The 19,383-nt window shown below is 39.8% G+C and overlaps 1 protein-coding gene across 3 annotated transcripts in view; it reads left to right on the top strand.

Moving 5' to 3' along the window:
• Positions 1–2,733: 2,733 nt before the first annotated feature.
• Positions 2,734–19,383, top strand: part of serinc5 (serine incorporator 5) — a 65,198-nt gene continuing 48,548 nt past the window's right edge. For all 3 annotated transcript variants that reach the window (XM_061906371.1, XM_061906370.1, XM_061906369.1), the window contains exon 1: positions 2,734–2,872. In XM_061906371.1, coding sequence (XP_061762355.1) covers positions 2,846–2,872 — 27 coding nt within the window. In that variant the 5' untranslated portion in view covers positions 2,734–2,845. The remainder of the gene's footprint in view (positions 2,873–19,383) is intronic.

The raw sequence follows: 19,383 nt of genomic DNA, 5'->3' as shown, positions 1-19,383 counted from the left end.
TGTGTTTTTATATTGTTGTTTATGACTGAAATGTTTTTGAAAAATTTGAGAAAAACGTTTTTAAAAAATTAAACCTAAATGTTTTGTTTGGCTATAAAGGGGAACTGCACTCAATGGGGTGGACATTGTCCATCATTCACAATCCTTATGTAGAACAAGAACACCTATGTTTTGTTTTTTAAATGCGTTCTAATTTGTAAGTAAATGCTAGCAAAAGTCAGCTGACAATGGAGTTAATGGTAGTCTATATTCTGCACTCTAAAAAACATCCAAGCACCTCCATCAAGGTTTTATATACACACTGTAAGTATATATGCAATATCGTAACAGGCACATTCATAATAACATGTAATATTTACTAATTTTAAGCATACGGCGGTTTATTAATCTCATAAACACATCAAAACGATTGCTTTTCCCTTCAACAACCGTGACTACTACTCCTGGCGGACTTCATGAGAACATAAACCAATCACATACTATACAATGTCTGCTCTCACTGGGATGCCAACTGATGAGATGTTCATATATTCCTGTTTGGAGGAAGAATTAATTATAATCCTCGCAAAGGGTTAAAAAAAAAAGGTGGGTGCAAACATATCTTTCACCATCTCTGGGTCTAAGTCGAATGTCAAAGTTGACAACTTCTCAGTGTATGGCCACATCCTTCTACTATCCAGGTGAGCGGCATGATTTATAATCTAGAATTAACTTCTATCAACTGAGAGGCGAGAGAGCAGCTTCCCAGCTCATGATGTCAATATAGCAGCATAAGCTAGTTACTTCTCATTGAATGTGGCGCTGCTAAAAGTAGTTTCTCTACGTTAGCACTTATAATAACATCGCATGAGCATCACAATACGGAGGTCCTGGGTTCGATCCCGGGCTTGGGATCTTTCTGTGTGGAGTTTGCATGTTCTCCCCATGACTCTGTGGGTTCCCTCCAGGTACTCCGGCTTCCTCCCACCTGCAAAAGACATGCACCTGGTTTGATTGGCAACACTAAATTGGCCCTAATGTGTGAATGTGAGTGTGAATCTTGTCTGTCTATCTGTGTTGGCCCTGCGATGAGGTGGCGACTTGTCCAGGGTGTACCCTGCCTACCGCCCGGATGCAGCTGGGATAGGCTCCAGCGACCCTGAAAGGAACAAGCGATAGAAAATGGATGGATGGATGGGCTAATGCTTTATTATTCAGGTCAAGAAATGTAAATGGGTGGTTACTTAGAGCAGTGGTTCTTAAATGGGGGTACTTGAAGGTATGCCAAGGGGTACGTGGGATGTTTTAAAAATATTCTAAAAATAGCAACTATTCAAAAATCCTTAATAAATATATTTATTGAATAATACTTCAACAAAATATGAATGTAAGTTCATAAACTGTGAAAAGAAATGCAACAATGCAATATTCAGTGTTGACAGCTAAACATTTTTGTGGACATGTTCCATAAATATTGATGTTAAAGATTTATTTTTTTGTGAAGAAATGTTTAGAATTAAGTTCATGAATCCAGATGGATCTCTATTACAATCCCCAAAGAGGGCACTTTAAGTTGATGATTACTTCTATGTGTAGAAATCTGCATTTATAATTGAATCACTTGTTTATTTTTCAACAACCTTTTAGTTTTTTTCAATCAATCAATGTTTATTTATATAGCCCTAAATGGCAAATGTCTCAAAGGACTGTACAAACCACTACGACTACGACATCCTCGGAAGAACCCACATAAGGGCAAGGAAAACTCACACCCAGTGGGACACCAGTGACAATGATGACTATGAGAAACCTTGGAGAGGACCTCAAATGTGGGCCACCCCCCCTCCCTCTAGGGGACCGAAAGCAATGGATGTCGAGCGGGTCTAACATGAAACCGTGAAAGTTCAATCCATAGTGGATCCAACACAGCCGCGAGAGTTCAGTTCAAAGCGGATCCAAGACAGCAGCGAGAGTCTCGTCCACAGGAAACCATCCCAAGCGGAGGCGGATCAGCAGCGTAGAGATGTCCCCAACCGATACACAGGCGAGCGGTCCATCCTATATTTATATCGTATTTTCCAAATAGTTCAAGAAAGACCACTACAAATGAGCAATATTTTGCACTGTCACACAATTTAATGATTCAGAAACTGATGACAAAGTGATGTATTTTATTTATTTATCTCTTTTTTTTTCAACCAAAAATGCTTTGCTTTGATTAGGGGGTACTTGAATTGAAAAAAATGTTCACAGGGGGTACATCACTGAAAAAGGGTTGAGAACCACTGATTTAGAGGGCTCTGTGGGCGGAGGAGCTCCCATTGACTCCATTGTTAGCTGACTGTTGCTAAAGTTTATTTACAAATTAGAATATATGTTCTTGTCTTACATAGGCATTGTAAATGATGGGCAAAATTCTAAAAAAAAAAAAAAAGTGCAGTTCTTTAAAAATGATTTAAATCGAATGCCACGAGGCGGTTCAATTTGAAGAAAATATAGTTAAAATATACTAAAAATAAAACATTTTTAAATCACGCCCCCTTTGCAGTACCTCTACGGACCACCTGGGGCTCACGAACCCCCTGTTGAAGACCACTGCTAGAATGATATTGGAGATATGTTTCAATGGACAGTCACACACCACAATATGCTTATATTTACGCTTGCACATGCCTGTATAGTGAAAAGTGCTAAAAAATAAAAAAATAAAGTGTATTCTTGTATTTTTCGTACATAAAGTGTGAGATGCACATAGAAGGGGAGGAGGAACAGGAGGAGGAAGGACAAGCACCTCGACTATCGCGTCCTCACCGAATAAGCGTCTTCTTCATCTGCAGCTGCTTACATTTGTTGTGTCCCACGCAGGATGTGTACTCCATGTTGTTTCTCGCAGGTGAGCGATGTTATATGTTTTTGTCATTCTTCTTGTTGTTGATGTTGTTGCTGCGTGTCTATCCAGAGTCGCTCTGTGGTTTCTGCCTAAGGATCACATTCATCCACAGCGGCGGCTTTTTTTCTCCTTTTTAAAGGTCCGAATGGTCAATTGTCTTTATTATTGAACGTCATAAAATATGTATTTTATTCCCAACAGCCTGGCACTGTTGAGTATCCGTAATGACATCGCAGTGGAAGACAAAGCAAGAGAGCTAGCTAACACCGCTAGCAAGAAGTGCTCTTAAAAAACGATCATGACGTCACATCACACGGCGCGTGGCCAGATGTTTGTTATTGTCTGCTATAAATTCGAATATATTTTTTTTAACTACCACTGATTGTCACACACACACACACACACACACACACACTAGATGTGGCAGAATTACTCTGCATTTGACCCATCCCCTTGTTTCAGCCCCGGGGAGGTGAGGGGAGCAGTGAGCAGCAGCGGTGGCTGCGCTCGGGAATCATTTTTGGTGATTTAACCCCCAATTCCAACCCCTTGATGCCGAGTGAAAAGCAGTGATGCAATGGGTACCATTTTTATATATAAATGTAGTTTAGTTTCCTTTTATTGCAAAGTTGAACTTTTTTTCTACTCAGTGGCCTAGTGGTTAGTGTCCACCCTGAGATCGGTAGTTCGTGAGTTCAAATCCCGGCCGTACCAAAGACTATAAAAAAATGGGACCCATTACCTCCCTGCTTGGCACTCAGCATCAAGGGTTGGAATTGGGGGTTAAATCACCATAAATAATTCCCGAGCGCAGCCACCGCTGCTGCTCACTGCTCCCCTCACCTCCCCGGGGGTGATCAAGGGTGATGGGTCAAATGCAGAGAATAATTTCGCCACATCTAGTATGTGTGTGACAATCATTGGTACTTTAACTTTAACTTAAGAAAAAAAAAAGTTATTATGTTCTCTGTCATTACAGTATGCTTGTTCTATTTTTCAGTATGTCATTTCTGTAGCAGACTCTTGGATAAACATAGTGGATGTATGAAATATATTAAGTTTTTCTGTTGTTTGAAATAATTTCAGGTAGTGTTTGTTACTGTCTGGCATTGACTGATGTAAAAGTACTGTATTTCCTTGAATTGCCGCCGGGTATATAGTATGCCTAGAAACTCGTTTCGCAAAATAATAAGCGCATGCTTAGCATTACCGCCGGCTCAGGATTAACGCCGGGTCAAACTTGTTTCGCAAAATATTATTTTTATTAGCGCATGTTTACAATTTCAGCGGGGTCAAACTCATTTCGCAAAATAATTAGCGTCTGCCTAGAATTTCCGCCGGGTCAAACTCGTGACGTCACGAGTGACACTTCACCTGTCATCATTTTCAAAATGGAGGAGGCCTATTTCAATAAGGGCTTTACGGTGGAAGAGGGGTTACTGCGTCTGCCTCACAATACAAAGCTCCTGAGTAGCCACGGTTCAATCCCTGGCTTGGGATCTTTCTGTGTGGAGTTTGCATGTCCTCCCCGTGAATGCGTGGGTTCCCTCCGGGTACTCCGGCTTCCTCCCACTTCCAAAGACATGCACCTGGGGATAGGTTGATTGGCAACACTAAATTGGCCCTAGTGTGTGAATATGAGTGTGAGTGTTGTCTGGCTATCTGTATTGGCCCTGCGATGAGGTGGCGACTTGTCCAGGGTGTACCCCGCCTTCCGCCTGATTGTAGCTGAGATAGGCACCTGCGCCCCCCGCGACCCCAAAGGGAATAAGCTTTTAACATGGAGGATTACATATCTAAAATAAAAGTTTTCTTAACTGGACTTTCAATTGAAGCAGGAGGAGAGAAGTTAAGTCCCTACCTTTAGTCAAAAGTGATTTATGACCCCTCATAAATTAATGATTTATGACCCCTCAAGGTCAAAGGTCAATGATTTATGAGGGGTCAAGGTCAAAGGTTAATGATTTATGAGGGGTCAAGGTTAAAGGTCAAAGTCAAAGGTCAAAGTCAAAGGTCAGGTTCAAATGTCAAGGTCAAGTGGGTGTGGCTTACCCGGAAGAGGGTGGAGTTAAGACCTGCGGTGGGAGTGGTTAAACCAGGAAGAGGGTGGAGTTTTAAACAGAAAGAGGGCAGAGTTAAGACCTGCGGGGGGAGTGGTTAAACCAGGAAGAGGGTGGAGTTAAGACCTGACAGGGAACAGAGGAGGGTTCAGTTTTTTTAAGAAAGCAATGTCATCTGAGCAGCATGTGACCATATATTTGATAGTTTAAATGTTTACGATCGTTTGAAACAACTTCCAGATTTCGATGTATTGATGGCTGGGAATGTTACGTGTGGAGATGTGGACACGCACGCACTTCACACACACACACACACACACACACACACACACACACACACACACACACACACACACACACACACACACACACGAGGGGTACAAAAGGGCGGTGTAAGGCTTAGTCATTATTTGGAGCTTTATACGTTAGCGTAAAGACTTTGTTCGATTCGGTCATGATTAGTGAAACGCCTGTTTCGATTTATAAAAATAATAAAACTTACATTGACGCTCCGCAAAAAAGTCGAGTGTTTCTAAATCGTATTCAGATGCCGCCGACCGAATCTTTGCGTGAGAAATGGGATTTGGAAGGGGAGGGATCTTTTGGATTTGTATTCAGATACGAAATGGGTGATATCTGCTTATTTCAGCTAAAAGAAAGAAGAGACGGAAGCCCTTTCTCGATATTTTCATCGTTATCTATCGTGGATTGGGAAGTTTTTGGTGGACACGCACACACACGCACACACACGCACACACACACACACACACACACACACACACGCACACACACACACACTTCACACACACACACGCACACACACGCACACACACACACACACACACACACACGCACACACACACACACTTCACACACACACACACACACACACACACACACACACACACACACACACACACACACACATTCGTACGCACTGAAACAACTTCAATACCTCACGAAAACATATTTAAACAGATGGAAAAAACTATCGCAGAACACAGTGTCACGTAGCAACTGGTCTTTACGGTCGTTTGAATCAACAGGTCAGTTTGGGGTACAAAGGAGGGTTCAGTTTTTATGGAAGCTTGAGAATGTCGTATGAATAGCAACTGGCCACCCATCTGACAGTTTAAATGTTTACGATCGTCTGAAACAACAGGACACGCACGCACGCACACACGCACGCACGCACACACACACACATACACACACACACGCACACACACACACACACACACACACACACACACACACACACACCATTACCTCTGCTTTACCATGTTATTAGACATTGGTTTAACTCCATTTAAGCATTTAAACGTTAAAAGCATTGCACTTGTACGACTTTGTAATACTTTTTTTTTTACCAGCCGATGACGACGAAGTGAAAGACGATGAACTTTGCTTAAACGGTCTTACAAAGTTGGAAGATGATTATCGAGGTGTGTTTAAACCTTCGAATTATTTAATATTGTGTGTATTCATTATTTTGTTTTATAGAGGATTTGCCGTAAGATCCTAACGCGATCGTTTTAACACAATCGCAGTCTGGTGAGTCAAATGATTCTCATTTTACAAGAAAAAAAACATGCGGTATACGATACATATATACATATATTTACTTACATCTCCGGCTCGCTCGTCTCCCTTAAAGCTGGCGGGTCCGTCAACGGCCGTTCCAGGCAGAGGAGAAGGCTTGATTGTGCCAAAGACTCCAGACATCGAATCCTTGCTCCGAGGGGAAATCATCGAAAACGACGGTGAATGTCCGACAGGCACCCGCTGTAAGTTTTTCTCGTTTTCTGTAAGCTTTTTAAGATTCTCAGGAGCTTTAAAGAGCTCCTCTCACTCTAATGTCTTTCGCTCAAATGAATTTCGCGCCTAAGGGGAATGGGCGGGGACTGATTCCGGAGGTGGGCGGTTGTTTCCGCCAAGCAACCTTCTGGTTGAAATGGAGTGTGGATCAAGATGGATCCCTACTCTATATTCTTTTATTTAACCCAATGTTTTTTAAATACGTGTATAATGCTTTATATCCTATGTGTTGTGAATTCCATCCTACAATATCTTCCAAGGAACCCAAAGAAATGTTACCACACCTCCCGCTTTATTTATTCTATAGATTACCTGAACTATTTCATAAACTAAATCTTGTCTTGTTTCTGATGCTATGTTTTTTTATGCTCATCAATGCACTGTTGGACTGCGAGCACACAACTACTTTCCTTGCTTTGTTTTCCTCTATCCAGTTAACTGCCATATAAATTGCTACCAATTCCCCCGTAAAAACAGATAGTTTATCACTGATTATTTTATTTAATACTATGTTTCCTTGTGGGATAACTGCTACAGCTCTTACCTTTATTTTTTTTATATAGTTTTTGATGCATCCGTATATATCATATCTCAATCCATTTTTCTATCCGGTAACTATTTAAATTTCTATTCTTTAGTAATTGCATGTTTTCTTTTGGGTTATCAAACATCCACGGTGGTATTGCAGGCATTGGTACTGTAGGACTAACTTTAATATTGTCAATTTTAACTTTATTACATATGTCTCCTATAATCCACCCAAAACTATTCTTTTTTGTTTTCTCTTTTTCTTGGCAGATTGGTAGCACTGGACAAGTCGGATATCCTTGCTTGGATCCTTTTAAAGTTGCCCGATAAACTGCTGAGAGTTGATCTCTCCTCTTGTCCAAAGGTTTTTCGTTCATTTTTACTTGTAATACTGGCACTAGGGTTGATGTAGTAGCTCCACAACATAACCTTAAAGCCTGTGACTGGATCCGGTCTATTTTCCCAAGTCATGTTTTTGAAGCAGATTGGTAAATAATGCATCCGTAATCAATAACAGATGGAATTAAAGTTATAAATATATACATGTATTGTTTTCAACGTTAACCTATCAGCCCCCCAATCATTACCCCTCAAAGACCTCATTATATTTAACACCTTTTTACTTTTTCCCCTATTTTTTTATTTTCCGGAAGGAACACTCCTGAAGGAATAAATAAAGTACTATCTAATCTAATCTAATCAAATCTATTTTGCTGATGTGGGTTGACTAGTTCATATTTTTATCAAACCATATTCCTAAATATTTAAATACTTGTACCTCTTCTATATTTTCACCTTAGAGTTTTTATTTGGAGCTTGTTTGGTACTTTTGTCTTTGTAAAATGTATGACTTTTGTCTTTCCAACAGAGAATCTTAAACCTCAAGCCGTTCCCCAGTCTTGAACATTATTTACCACTTTGTTAGTTTTTTGATTATTTCTTTTGACTCTAAATAATATACTAGTCTTTCATTAATCTTTTTTTTTTTTCCATTACTTTTCCCCAAATTTATAATTTCCTGCCTCTTCCGGGTCTTACCCTGACTTGCATATTGGAATTGTTACCGCTAATTTTCCCCTCTGCCGGTCATTCTCCTTCTTCATATATCCTGTCATATCATTTCAAGACCACTTCTTTGACGATGCCACCTAAGTTTTTGATCATTTGATAACCCGCTAGGTCTTTCCCCGGTGACGTATTTTTAACCTTTTTCAAAATTCGAACCATTTCATTCAAAGAAAATGTCATATCCATAGTGTTGGTAAAGCTATTAACGTTGTCTTCCATCATTTCCCCAATATTTAAACTCATTGTTTTTTCTCTCTTTTGTTTTTCCACATTTCTCAAATTATCATTACTGTGCACTTCAACAAATGTTTTTGCTAAAGGTTCTGCTGTTTCTTTACCCATGACTACATCTTCTTTGATAAATGTGGCACATCATCCTCTTTACCCTTCATTCCTATCTTTACGAATCGTTATATATCCTTTTATTATAAAGTTAAATTTTGGCTTCAGCCCTGTTTCTTGAATACAAATTATACGTGGTTTAGTTTTCATATTTTTAATATATCCCTTTAATTCACGTTCGGTTGCTATCAAACTTCTGGCATTCCACCGGACCATTAACAGGGTGTTGGAATGTGGTAACATGACTCCGTCACGTCTACTCTCCGTAGTACAGCTTGCACCCGGTACCAAGATAGTTCTTTCAACAACTTTGATGCTGCTTTGACAATTATTTTGATCTTCTCAGTCTTATTTTTACTTTCATTTTGTATCAAAGCTGAGTTGTGCTCTCTGGTTTATTTTGCAAATGAACCGACAGAACATGATCATGTACAAGACTCGCCTACCCACAATGCACTGCAACCCAACGCTCCTGGTCGGATGTTTTTTTCGGGGTTCATGGAGAGATGCGGTAAAGAGTGGTAGCCAAGACACACGGTCACACACGGTCACACACGGTCACACTCGGCAATTATTTTGACCTGGGGAGCAGATATAGAGGAAAAAATGTGTCTGGGGGGCCGGGATATCTGATTTTCAGGTACAAAAAACTTCACAATGACACAAAATAAACACAACAGTTAAACCTCACACTAAAAAACAAGACATTGACTTGTACGTTCAAAAGACAGAATAGAACAAGTCAAGACATGCAATGCCATCTACAAAATGTTATGTAAATGTTAGTCATTACACACGCGGCTATGGTTTTGATGTATTTGTTACAGACATGTTTACGTCAAGTAACATCACATGGTTCCATTTGCACCTTTCAACAAATCTGAAAAGGAATATTAAGAAGTAAAACTTATATTTAATCCTACCTCTTCTCCGAGCACACGGTGACTGTACATACGGGTCGAAAAATGTTGACCTAATTCAGCATTTCTCAAAGTGTGGGGAATAGAGACATGACAGGTGGGGCGCGAGGAAAGGGAGGACATTTTTTATTTTTAATTTTTTTTTACTATGCTTTCATTTTCTATACACACTGTAAATCACTTTGTGATTCTGTCTGTGAAATCCGCCGTATAAATAAATGTAAATTACTTATTTTTCCTGTAGGCTTTAAATTTCTCGGCAGGAGCGAAAGTTTGACAGACATAGCAAAAGTAACTTTTGCAGGCAGGGCTAAGAGGAACAAACTTTCGCGCGGATGGGTAGCAGGCTAATGTGCGAACCACAATTACACAAAATGGATACATTTGCAACTCGCACCTCAAAGGTCTGCGGAGAAACAAAAATATGACGGGTCTAATCAACCAAAAAGTCAACCTAAAAGAAAATATGGCGAAGGGTATCTTGCTCTTGGATTCACGGCAGCGGAGGTGGGGGCAGAGGAGAGACCCCTGTGTGTTCTTTGTCTAAAACGGCTAGCAGCAGACAGCCTGAGACCCAACAAAGCAAAGAGACAACTCGAGACCACACATGATGTCCAATAAATTGTTTTGTTGGGGCGATGGGGGTAGGTGGGCCTTGAGTCTAAAGTGGTGATGACAGAAAAAAAAAAAGTTTGAGAAGCCCTGACCTAATTGTACGGATCTCACTTTAAACGGCAAACCGATCATTTAAATGTTTTCACTTTGAATATGAAACGAGGAGTAAAATGTACAATATTATCAATTATTTCACAAGGACATGTTTTAAGGATATTGTACAGTATAATTAAATCCAAAATGAATGTGATCACTTTCAGGATCATTTTATTTTTAGCCAGTAAACAACTGTTATGTACTTTTGAATCGGGTTTTCCCCTTTAAATAACAAAAATTATAGAATTTTACAATATTCATTATTATTAAATATTAAATGTGCCAACTAGTTTTACGGCATACATCATTCCCCCTTTACCCATTTGTTAAAAAGACGAAAGTTGATGCGAACGCCTACGTGCTGTCAGAAAACTAAAAGAAGAAGAATGCCTTTGTGCAATTACTGCTATCCTGGCACAAGTTATAAAACAAACAAAGTTACCAAATTTTTTTTCTGAGGAGACAAAACGAAAAAGAAAGAAAAATAATAAATCAATCAATAAAATGCATCAGTCAAATAGTACAGGCAACTTCGTTAACATGGAGCCACAGACAATTTCATTCAAAAAGTCCCAATTGCTAACATAAAGATACAACAACAAATAAAGGCAAAGAAGGCCTAGTAGGTAATTACAACAAGAGACAAAGTATTAAAAATGTCGGTCCAATAACTGCACAGGGATGGGCAGAGCCAAAACATGTGTAGCAAGTAAGCTGGAGACTGTTGACACTGAAATAAGGCTATATGTGGCACAGATACAAGATTTATAAACTCTACTTAAAGCCCCACTTAAGAATTTTCAGTTTTGGTTTTAATTGGCCACACCTGTGAACCAAAGCGATGGCGTTTTCCCAAAAGGAAAACCACATTTACCATGAGGACTAGCGCATATAGCGTCAAACTGCCACGATAATGCCACAATGATTCTGTATTACTGAACTTTCCACAGTTTTCTACCACTTATTCCCTTTTGGGGACGTGGGGGTCGCTGGCGCCTATCTCAGCTACAATCGGGTGGAAGGAGGTGTACACCCTGGACAAGTCGCCCCCTCATTGCAGGGTCAACATAGATAGACGGACAACATTCACACCAACCTACATATTTTACTCAAACCTTATATTTGCAGTTTGAAGTCACTGCATTGTTTTTTCCTTGTACAGTTCTTTTGAGTTTGTTGCGTGGTTGGTCAGTGTGGAACTGCAAAGTATCGCGCTGGTGGGTATTTATTGCTACCACACAAATTTCCAGTAGCTAAAATTAGTATTATTATTCTGATTTGAGCATTGAAAGTCGCTTACTAGTTTAGCAGGAACAGATCCAAAGCAGCATTGGTCTAAAATCTCTTGTCTTTTGACCTCACGCAAGCTAGTGAAAGTCGTGCCATTGTTGATCCTTGATTGTCCCTCCCTTTTTCTTTTTTTTTGAAAACCCGATTCAAAAGTACATAACAGTTGTTTACTGGCTAAAAATAAAATGATCCTGAAAGTGATCACATTCATTTTAGATTTAATTATACTGTACAATATCCTTAAAACATGTCCTTGTGAAATAATTGATAATATTGTACATTTTACTCCTCGTTTCATATTCAAAGTGAAAACATTTAAATGATCGGTTTGCCGTTTAAAGTGAGATCCGTACAATTAGGTCAGGGCTTCTCAAACTTTTTTTTTTTCTGTCATCACCACTTTAGACTCAAGGCCCACCTACCCCCATCGCCCCAACAAAACAATTTATTGGACATCATGTGTGGTCTCGAGTTGTCTCTTTGCTTTGTTGGGTCTCAGGCTGTCTGCTGCTAGCCGTTTTAGACAAAGAACACACAGGGGTCTCTCCTCTGCCCCCACCTCCGCTGCCGTGAATCCAAGAGCAAGATACCCTTCGCCATATTTTCTTTTAGGTTGACTTTTTGGTTGATTAGACCCGTCATATTTTTGTTTCTCCGCAGACCTTTGAGGTGCGAGTTGCAAATGTATCCATTTTGTGTAATTGTGGTTCGCACATTAGCCTGCTACCCATCCGCGCGAAAGTTTGTTCCTCTTAGCCCTGCCTGCAAAAGTTACTTTTGCTATGTCTGTCAAACTTTCGCTCCTGCCGAGAAATTTAAAGCCTACAGGAAAAATAAGTAATTTACATTTATTTATACGGCGGATTTCACAGACAGAATCACAAAGTGATTTACAGTGTGTATAGAAAATGAAAGCATAGTAAAAAAAAATTAAAAATAAAAAATGTCCTCCCTTTCCTCGCGCCCCACCTGTCATGTCTCTATTCCCCACACTTTGAGAAATGCTGAATTAGGTCAACATTTTTCGACCCGTATGTACAGTCACCGTGTGCTCGGAGAAGAGGTAGGATTAAATATAAGTTTTACTTCTTAATATTCCTTTTCAGATTTGTTGAAAGGTGCAAATGGAACCATGTGATGTTACTTGACGTAAACATGTCTGTAACAAATACATCAAAACCATAGCCGCGTGTGTAATGACTAACATTTACATAACATTTTGTAGATGGCATTGCATGTCTTGACTTGTTCTATTCTGTCTTTTGAACGTACAAGTCAATGTCTTGTTTTTTAGTGTGAGGTTTAACTGTTGTGTTTATTTTGTGTCATTGTGAAGTTTTTTGTACCTGAAAATCAGATATCCCGGCCCCCCAGACACATTTTTTCCTCTATATCTGCTCCCCAGGTCAAAATAATTGCCGAGTGTGACCGTGTGTGACCGTGTGTGACCGTGTGTCTTGGCTACCACTCTTTACCGCATCTCTCCATGAACCCCGAAAAAAACATCCGACCAGGAGCGTTGGGTTGCAGTGCATTGTGGGTAGGCGAGTCTTGTACATGATCATGTTCTGTCGGTTCATTTGCAAAATAAACCAGAGAGCACAACTCAGCTTTGATACAAAATGAAAGTAAAAATAAGACTGAGAAGATCAAAATAATTGTCAAAGCAGCATCAAAGTTGTTGAAAGAACTATCTTGGTACCGGGTGCAAGCTGTACTACGGAGAGTAGACGTGACGGAGTCATGTTACCACATTCCAACACCCTGTTAATGGTCCGGTGGAATGCCAGAAGTTTGATAGCAACCGAACGTGAATTAAAGGGATATATTAAAAATATGAAAACTAAACCACGTATAATTTGTATTCAAGAAACAGGGCTGAAGCCAAAATTTAACTTTATAATAAAAGGATATATAACGATTCGTAAAGATAGGAATGAAGGGTAAAGAGGATGATGTGCCACATTTATCAAAGAAGATGTAGTCATGGGTAAAGAAACAGCAGAACCTTTAGCAAAAACATTTGTTGAAGTGCACAGTAATGATAATTTGAGAAATGTGGAAAAACAAAAGAGAGAAAAAACAATGAGTTTAAATATTGGGGAAATGATGGAAGACAACGTTAATAGCTTTACCAACACTATGGATATGACATTTTCTTTGAATGAAATGGTTCGAATTTTGAAAAAGGTTAAAAATACGTCACCGGGGAAAGACCTAGCGGGTTATCAAATGATCAAAAACTTAGGTGGCATCGTCAAAGAAGTGGTCTTGAAATGATATGACAGGATATATGAAGAAGGAGAATGACCGGCAGAGGGGAAAATTAGCGGTAACAATTCCAATATGCAAGTCAGGGTAAGACCCGGAAGAGGCAGGAAATTATAAATTTGGGGAAAAGTAATGGAAAAAAAAAAAAGATTAATGAAAGACTAGTATATTATTTAGAGTCAAAAGAAATAATCAAAAAACTAACAAAGTGGTAAATAATGTTCAAGACTGGGGAACGGCTTGAGGTTTAAGATTCTCTGTTGGAAAGACAAAAGTCATACATTTTACAAAGACAAAAGTACCAAACAAGCTCCAAATAAAAACTCTAAGGTGAAAATATAGAAGAGGTACAAGTATTTAAATATTTAGGAATATGGTTTGATAAAAATATGAACTAGTCAACCCACATCAGCAAAATAGATTTGATTAGATTAGATTAGATAGTACTTTATTTATTCCTTCAGGAGTGTTCCTTCCGGAAAATAAAAAAATAGGGGAAAAAGTAAAAAGGTGTTAAATATAATGAGGTCTTTGAGGGGTAATGATTGGGGGGCTGATAGGTTAACGTTGAAAACAATACATGTATATATTTATAACTTTAATTCCATCTGTTATTGATTACGGATGCATTATTTACCAATCTGCTTCAAAAACATGACTTGGGAAAATAGACCGGATCCAGTCACAGGCTTTAAGGTTATGTTGTGGAGCTACTACATCAACCCTAGTGCCAGTATTACAAGTAAAAATGAACGAAAAACCTTTGGACAAGAGGAGAGATCAACTCTCAGCAGTTTATCGGGCAACTTTAAAAGGATCCAAGCAAGGATATCCGACTTGTCCAGTGCTACCAATCTGCCAAGAAAAAGAGAAAACAAAAAAGAATAGTTTTGGGTGGATTATAGGAGACATATGTAATAAAGTTAAAATTGACAATATTAAAGTTAGTCCTACAGTACCAATGCCTGCAATACCACCGTGGATGTTTGATAACCCAAAAGAAAACATGCAATTACTAAAGAATAGAAATTTAAATAGTTACCGGATAGAAAAATGGATTGAGATATGATATATACGGATGCATCAAAAACTATATAAAAAAAATAAAGGTAAGAGCTGTAGCAGTTATCCCACAAGGAAACATAGTATTAAATAAAATAATCAGTGATAAACTATCTGTTTTTACGGGGGAATTGGTAGCAATTTATATGGCAGTTAACTGGATAGAGGAAAACAAAGCAAGGAAAGTAGTTGTGTGCTCGCAGTCCAACAGTGCATTGATGAGCATAAAAAAACATAGCATCAGAAACAAGACAAGATTTAGTTTATGAAATAGTTCAGGTAATCTATAGAATAAATAAAGCGGGAGGTGTGGTAACATTTCTTTGGGTTCCTTGGAAGATATTGTAGGATGGAATTCACAACACATAGGATATAAAGCATTATACACGTATTTAAAAAACATTGGGTTAAATAAAAGAATATAGAGTAGGGATCCATCTTGATCCACACTCCATTTCAACCAGAAGGTTGCTTGGCGGAAACAACCGCCCACCTCCGGAATCAGTCCCCGCCCATTCCCCTTAGGCGCGAAATTCATTTGAGCGAAAGACATTAGAGTGAGAGGAGCTCTTTAAAGCTCCTGAGAATCTTAAAAAGCTTACAGAAAACGAGAAAAACTTACAGCGGGTGCCTGTCGGACATTCACCGTCGTTTTCGATGATTTCCCCTCGGAGCAAGGATTCGATGTCTGGAGTCTTTGGCACAATCAAGCCTTCTCCTCTGCCTGGAACGGCCGTTGACGGACCCGCCAGCTTTAAGGGAGACGAGCGAGCCGGAGATGTAAGTAAATATATGTATATATGTATCGTATACCGCATGTTTTTTTTCTTGTAAAATGAGAATCATTTGACTCACCAGACTGCGATTGTGTTAAAACGATCGCGTTAGGATCTTACGGCAAATCCTCTATAAAACAAAATAATGAATACACACAATATTAAATAATTCGAAGGTTTAAACACACCTCGATAATCATCTTCCAACTTTGTAAGACCGTTTAAGCAAAGTTCATCGTCTTTCACTTCGTCGTCATCGGCTGGTAAAAAAAAAAGTATTACAAAGTCGTACAAGTGCAATGCTTTTAACGTTTAAATGCTTAAATGGAGTTAAACCAATGTCTAATAACATGGTAAAGCAGAGGTAATGGTGTGTGTGTGTGTGTGTGTGTGTGTGTGTGTGTGTGTGTGTGCGTGTGTGTGTGTATGTGTGTGTGTGTGCGTGCGTGCGTGTGTGCGTGCGTGCGTGTCCTGTTGTTTCAGACGATCGTAAACATTTAAACTGTCAGATGGGTGGCCAGTTGCTATTCATACGACATTCTCAAGCTTCCATAAAAACTGAACCCTCCTTTGTACCCCAAACTGACCTGTTGATTCAAACGACCGTAAAGACCAGTTGCTACGTGACACTGTGTTCTGCGATAGTTTTTTCCATCTGTTTAAATATGTTTTCGTGAGGTATTGAAGTTGTTTCAGTGCGTACGAATGTGTGTGTGTGTGTGTGTGTGTGTGTGTGTGTGTGTGTGTGTGTGTGTGAAGTGTGTGTGTGTGTGTGCGTGTGTGTGTGTTTGTGTGTGTGTGTGCGTGTGTGTGCGTGTGTGTGTGTGAAGTGTGTGTGTGTGTGCGTGTGTGTGTGTGTGTGTGTGTGTGTGTGTGCGTGTGTGTGCGTGTGTGTGCGTGTCCACCAAAAACTTCCCAATCCACGATAGATAACGATGAAAATATCGAGAAAGGGCTTCCGTCTCTTCTTTCTTTTAGCTGAAATAAGCAGATATCACCCATTTCGTATCTGAATACAAATCCAAAAGATCCCTCCCCTTCCAAATCCCATTTCTCACGCAAAGATTCGGTCGGCGGCATCTGAATACGATTTAGAAACACTCGACTTTTTTGCGGAGCGTCAATGTAAGTTTTATTATTTTTATAAATCGAAACAGGCGTTTCACTAATCATGACCGAATCGAACAAAGTCTTTACGCTAACGTATAAAGCTCCAAATAATGACTAAGCCTTACACCGCCCTTTTGTACCCCTCGTGTGTGTGTGTGTGTGTGTGTGTGTGTGTGTGTGTGTGTGTGTGTGTGTGTGTGTGTGTGTGTGTGAAGTGCGTGCGTGTCCACATCTCCACACGTAACATTCCCAGCCATCAATACATCGAAATCTGGAAGTTGTTTCAAACGATCGTAAACATTTAAACTATCAAATATATGGTCACATGCTGCTCAGATGACATTGCTTTCTTAAAAAAACTGAACCCTCCTCTGTTCCCTGTCAGGTCTTAACTCCACCCTCTTCCTGGTTTAACCACTCCCCCCGCAGGTCTTAACTCTGCCCTCTTTCTGTTTAAAACTCCACCCTCTTCCTGGTTTAACCACTCCCACCGCAGGTCTTAACTCCACCCTCTTCCGGGTAAGCCACACCCACTTGACCTTGACATTTGAACCTGACCTTTGACTTTGACCTTTGACTTTGACCTTTAACCTTGACCCCTCATAAATCATTAACCTTTGACCTTGACCCCTCATAAATCATTGACCTTTGACCTTGAGGGGTCATAAATCATTGATTTATGAGGGGTCATAAATCACTTTTGACTAAAGGTAGGGACTTAACTTCTCTAGGAGGTAATAAAGGAAGATCTCCATGGAGACAGAGAGACTTTTAAAACTGAAGAAAGATAAGGAAGACTTCTATAAACAAGTTATTGATGCTTTTGATCAGAAGGAGCTGCGCATTGGCTTCATTTATAAGTAAAGGTAAGACCATTATAACGTTTTTTTTCATGATGGTATCCTTACATCACACTCAAATTTATAAGCGCAGGCCTAAATTTACCGCATGCCTTTGGTAAGCGCCGGAGTGAGAAGAGGTTTTAAAATAATTAGCGCATGCTTGCCTTTACTGCATGCCTTTGGTAAACGCCGGAGTGAGAAGCTGCTGTCTTGGAGCCACTATGGATTGAACTTTCACAGTATCATGTTGGACCCGCTCGACATCCATTGCTTTCGGTCCCCTAGAGGGGGGGGGTTGCCCACATCTGAGGTCCTCTCCAAGGTTTCTCATAGTCAGCATTGTCGCTGGCGTCCCACTGAATGTGAATTCTCCCTGCCCATTGGGTGTGAGTTTTCCTTGCCCTTTTGTGGGTTCTTCCGAGGATGTTGTAGTCGTAATGATTTGTGCAGTCCTTTGAGACATTTGTGATTTGGGGCTATATAAATAAACATTGATTGATTGATTGATTGAAGAGGTTTTAACTTAATTAGCGCCCCGGCGGCAATTCAAGGAAATACGATATAATTATTTGTCAGTCATATTTTGCTCACTGTCTTCCCACACATGCTGTTGTGCACCACTGTTATTCCTCATACATTCCAAAAACATTTTAGACTAATTAAAGTTAAAATACCCATGATTGTCACACACACACACTAGGTGTGGCGAAATTATACTCTACATTTGACCCATCACCCTTGATCACCCCCTGGGAGGTGAGGGGGGCAGTGAGCAGCATCAATGGCTGCACCCGGGAATAATTTTTGGTGATTTAACCCCCAATTCCAACCCTTGATGCTGAGTGTCAAGTAGGGAGGTAATGGATCCCATTTGTATAGTCTTTGGTATGACTCAGCCGGGGTTTGAACTCACGACCTACCGATCTCCGGGCGGACACTCTAACCACTCGGCTTGGAGAATATAAATGGCATCCCTTGGTCAGGTGTTGTTTTCTTTCTTATCAACGTAGTGGGAGAAATGTGTGTTTTTGTAAAGAGATACAGTGTAACCTCAACTTAAAATGAAACCGCACTTTTTAAAAATGGTGTCCATCAAGACACGCATATGTTTTCTTTATTTAATGCATTTCAAATCGTAAATAACCGTTAGCAAAAGTCAGCTAACAATCGAGGTAATCGAATCGCTCTGTTCCGCCTATATCAGGGGTCGGCAACCCAAAATGTTCAAAGCGCCATATCTGATCAGAAATACAAAAAAGTAATCTGTCTCGAGCCGCAAAAAATTAAAAGACTTATATAAGTGTTACAATGATGGCAACACATCAGCTATATTAGCCTACTATCAAAGTGACTGTGTTGCAGGCTGACGCAAATCTTCATTGACAGAAATGTTGAATTATATTTATTCTAGCATTTTTACAACATTGGAAAACATTAGGAAAACTTCTCAAATGGTAAGATAACTCCTGGAAAAGACTGTCGTAGAATGTCCGAAGGTATGGACGCGTGTGTCCAAGTTAAAGGAAACTGCAGGCTATCTTCTTCTAATGGATTTAGCTCAGTCTTTGCAAGCTGGGTAACCATTGCTGTGGTCTGGAACAACATGGCACACAAACAACTATCAGACATGCAGCCAATATCCCATACAGATAATGTGTCATAAAACATGGAAAAATAAACTAAAGGAAATTAAATATACCTACGAACGAGGCATAA

This window comes from Nerophis ophidion, linkage group LG07 (genome assembly GCF_033978795.1).
Source record: "Nerophis ophidion isolate RoL-2023_Sa linkage group LG07, RoL_Noph_v1.0, whole genome shotgun sequence".
Classification (NCBI taxonomy): Eukaryota; Metazoa; Chordata; class Actinopteri; order Syngnathiformes; family Syngnathidae; genus Nerophis; species Nerophis ophidion.
This window is presented reverse-complemented; position numbering and strand designations above follow the sequence as displayed.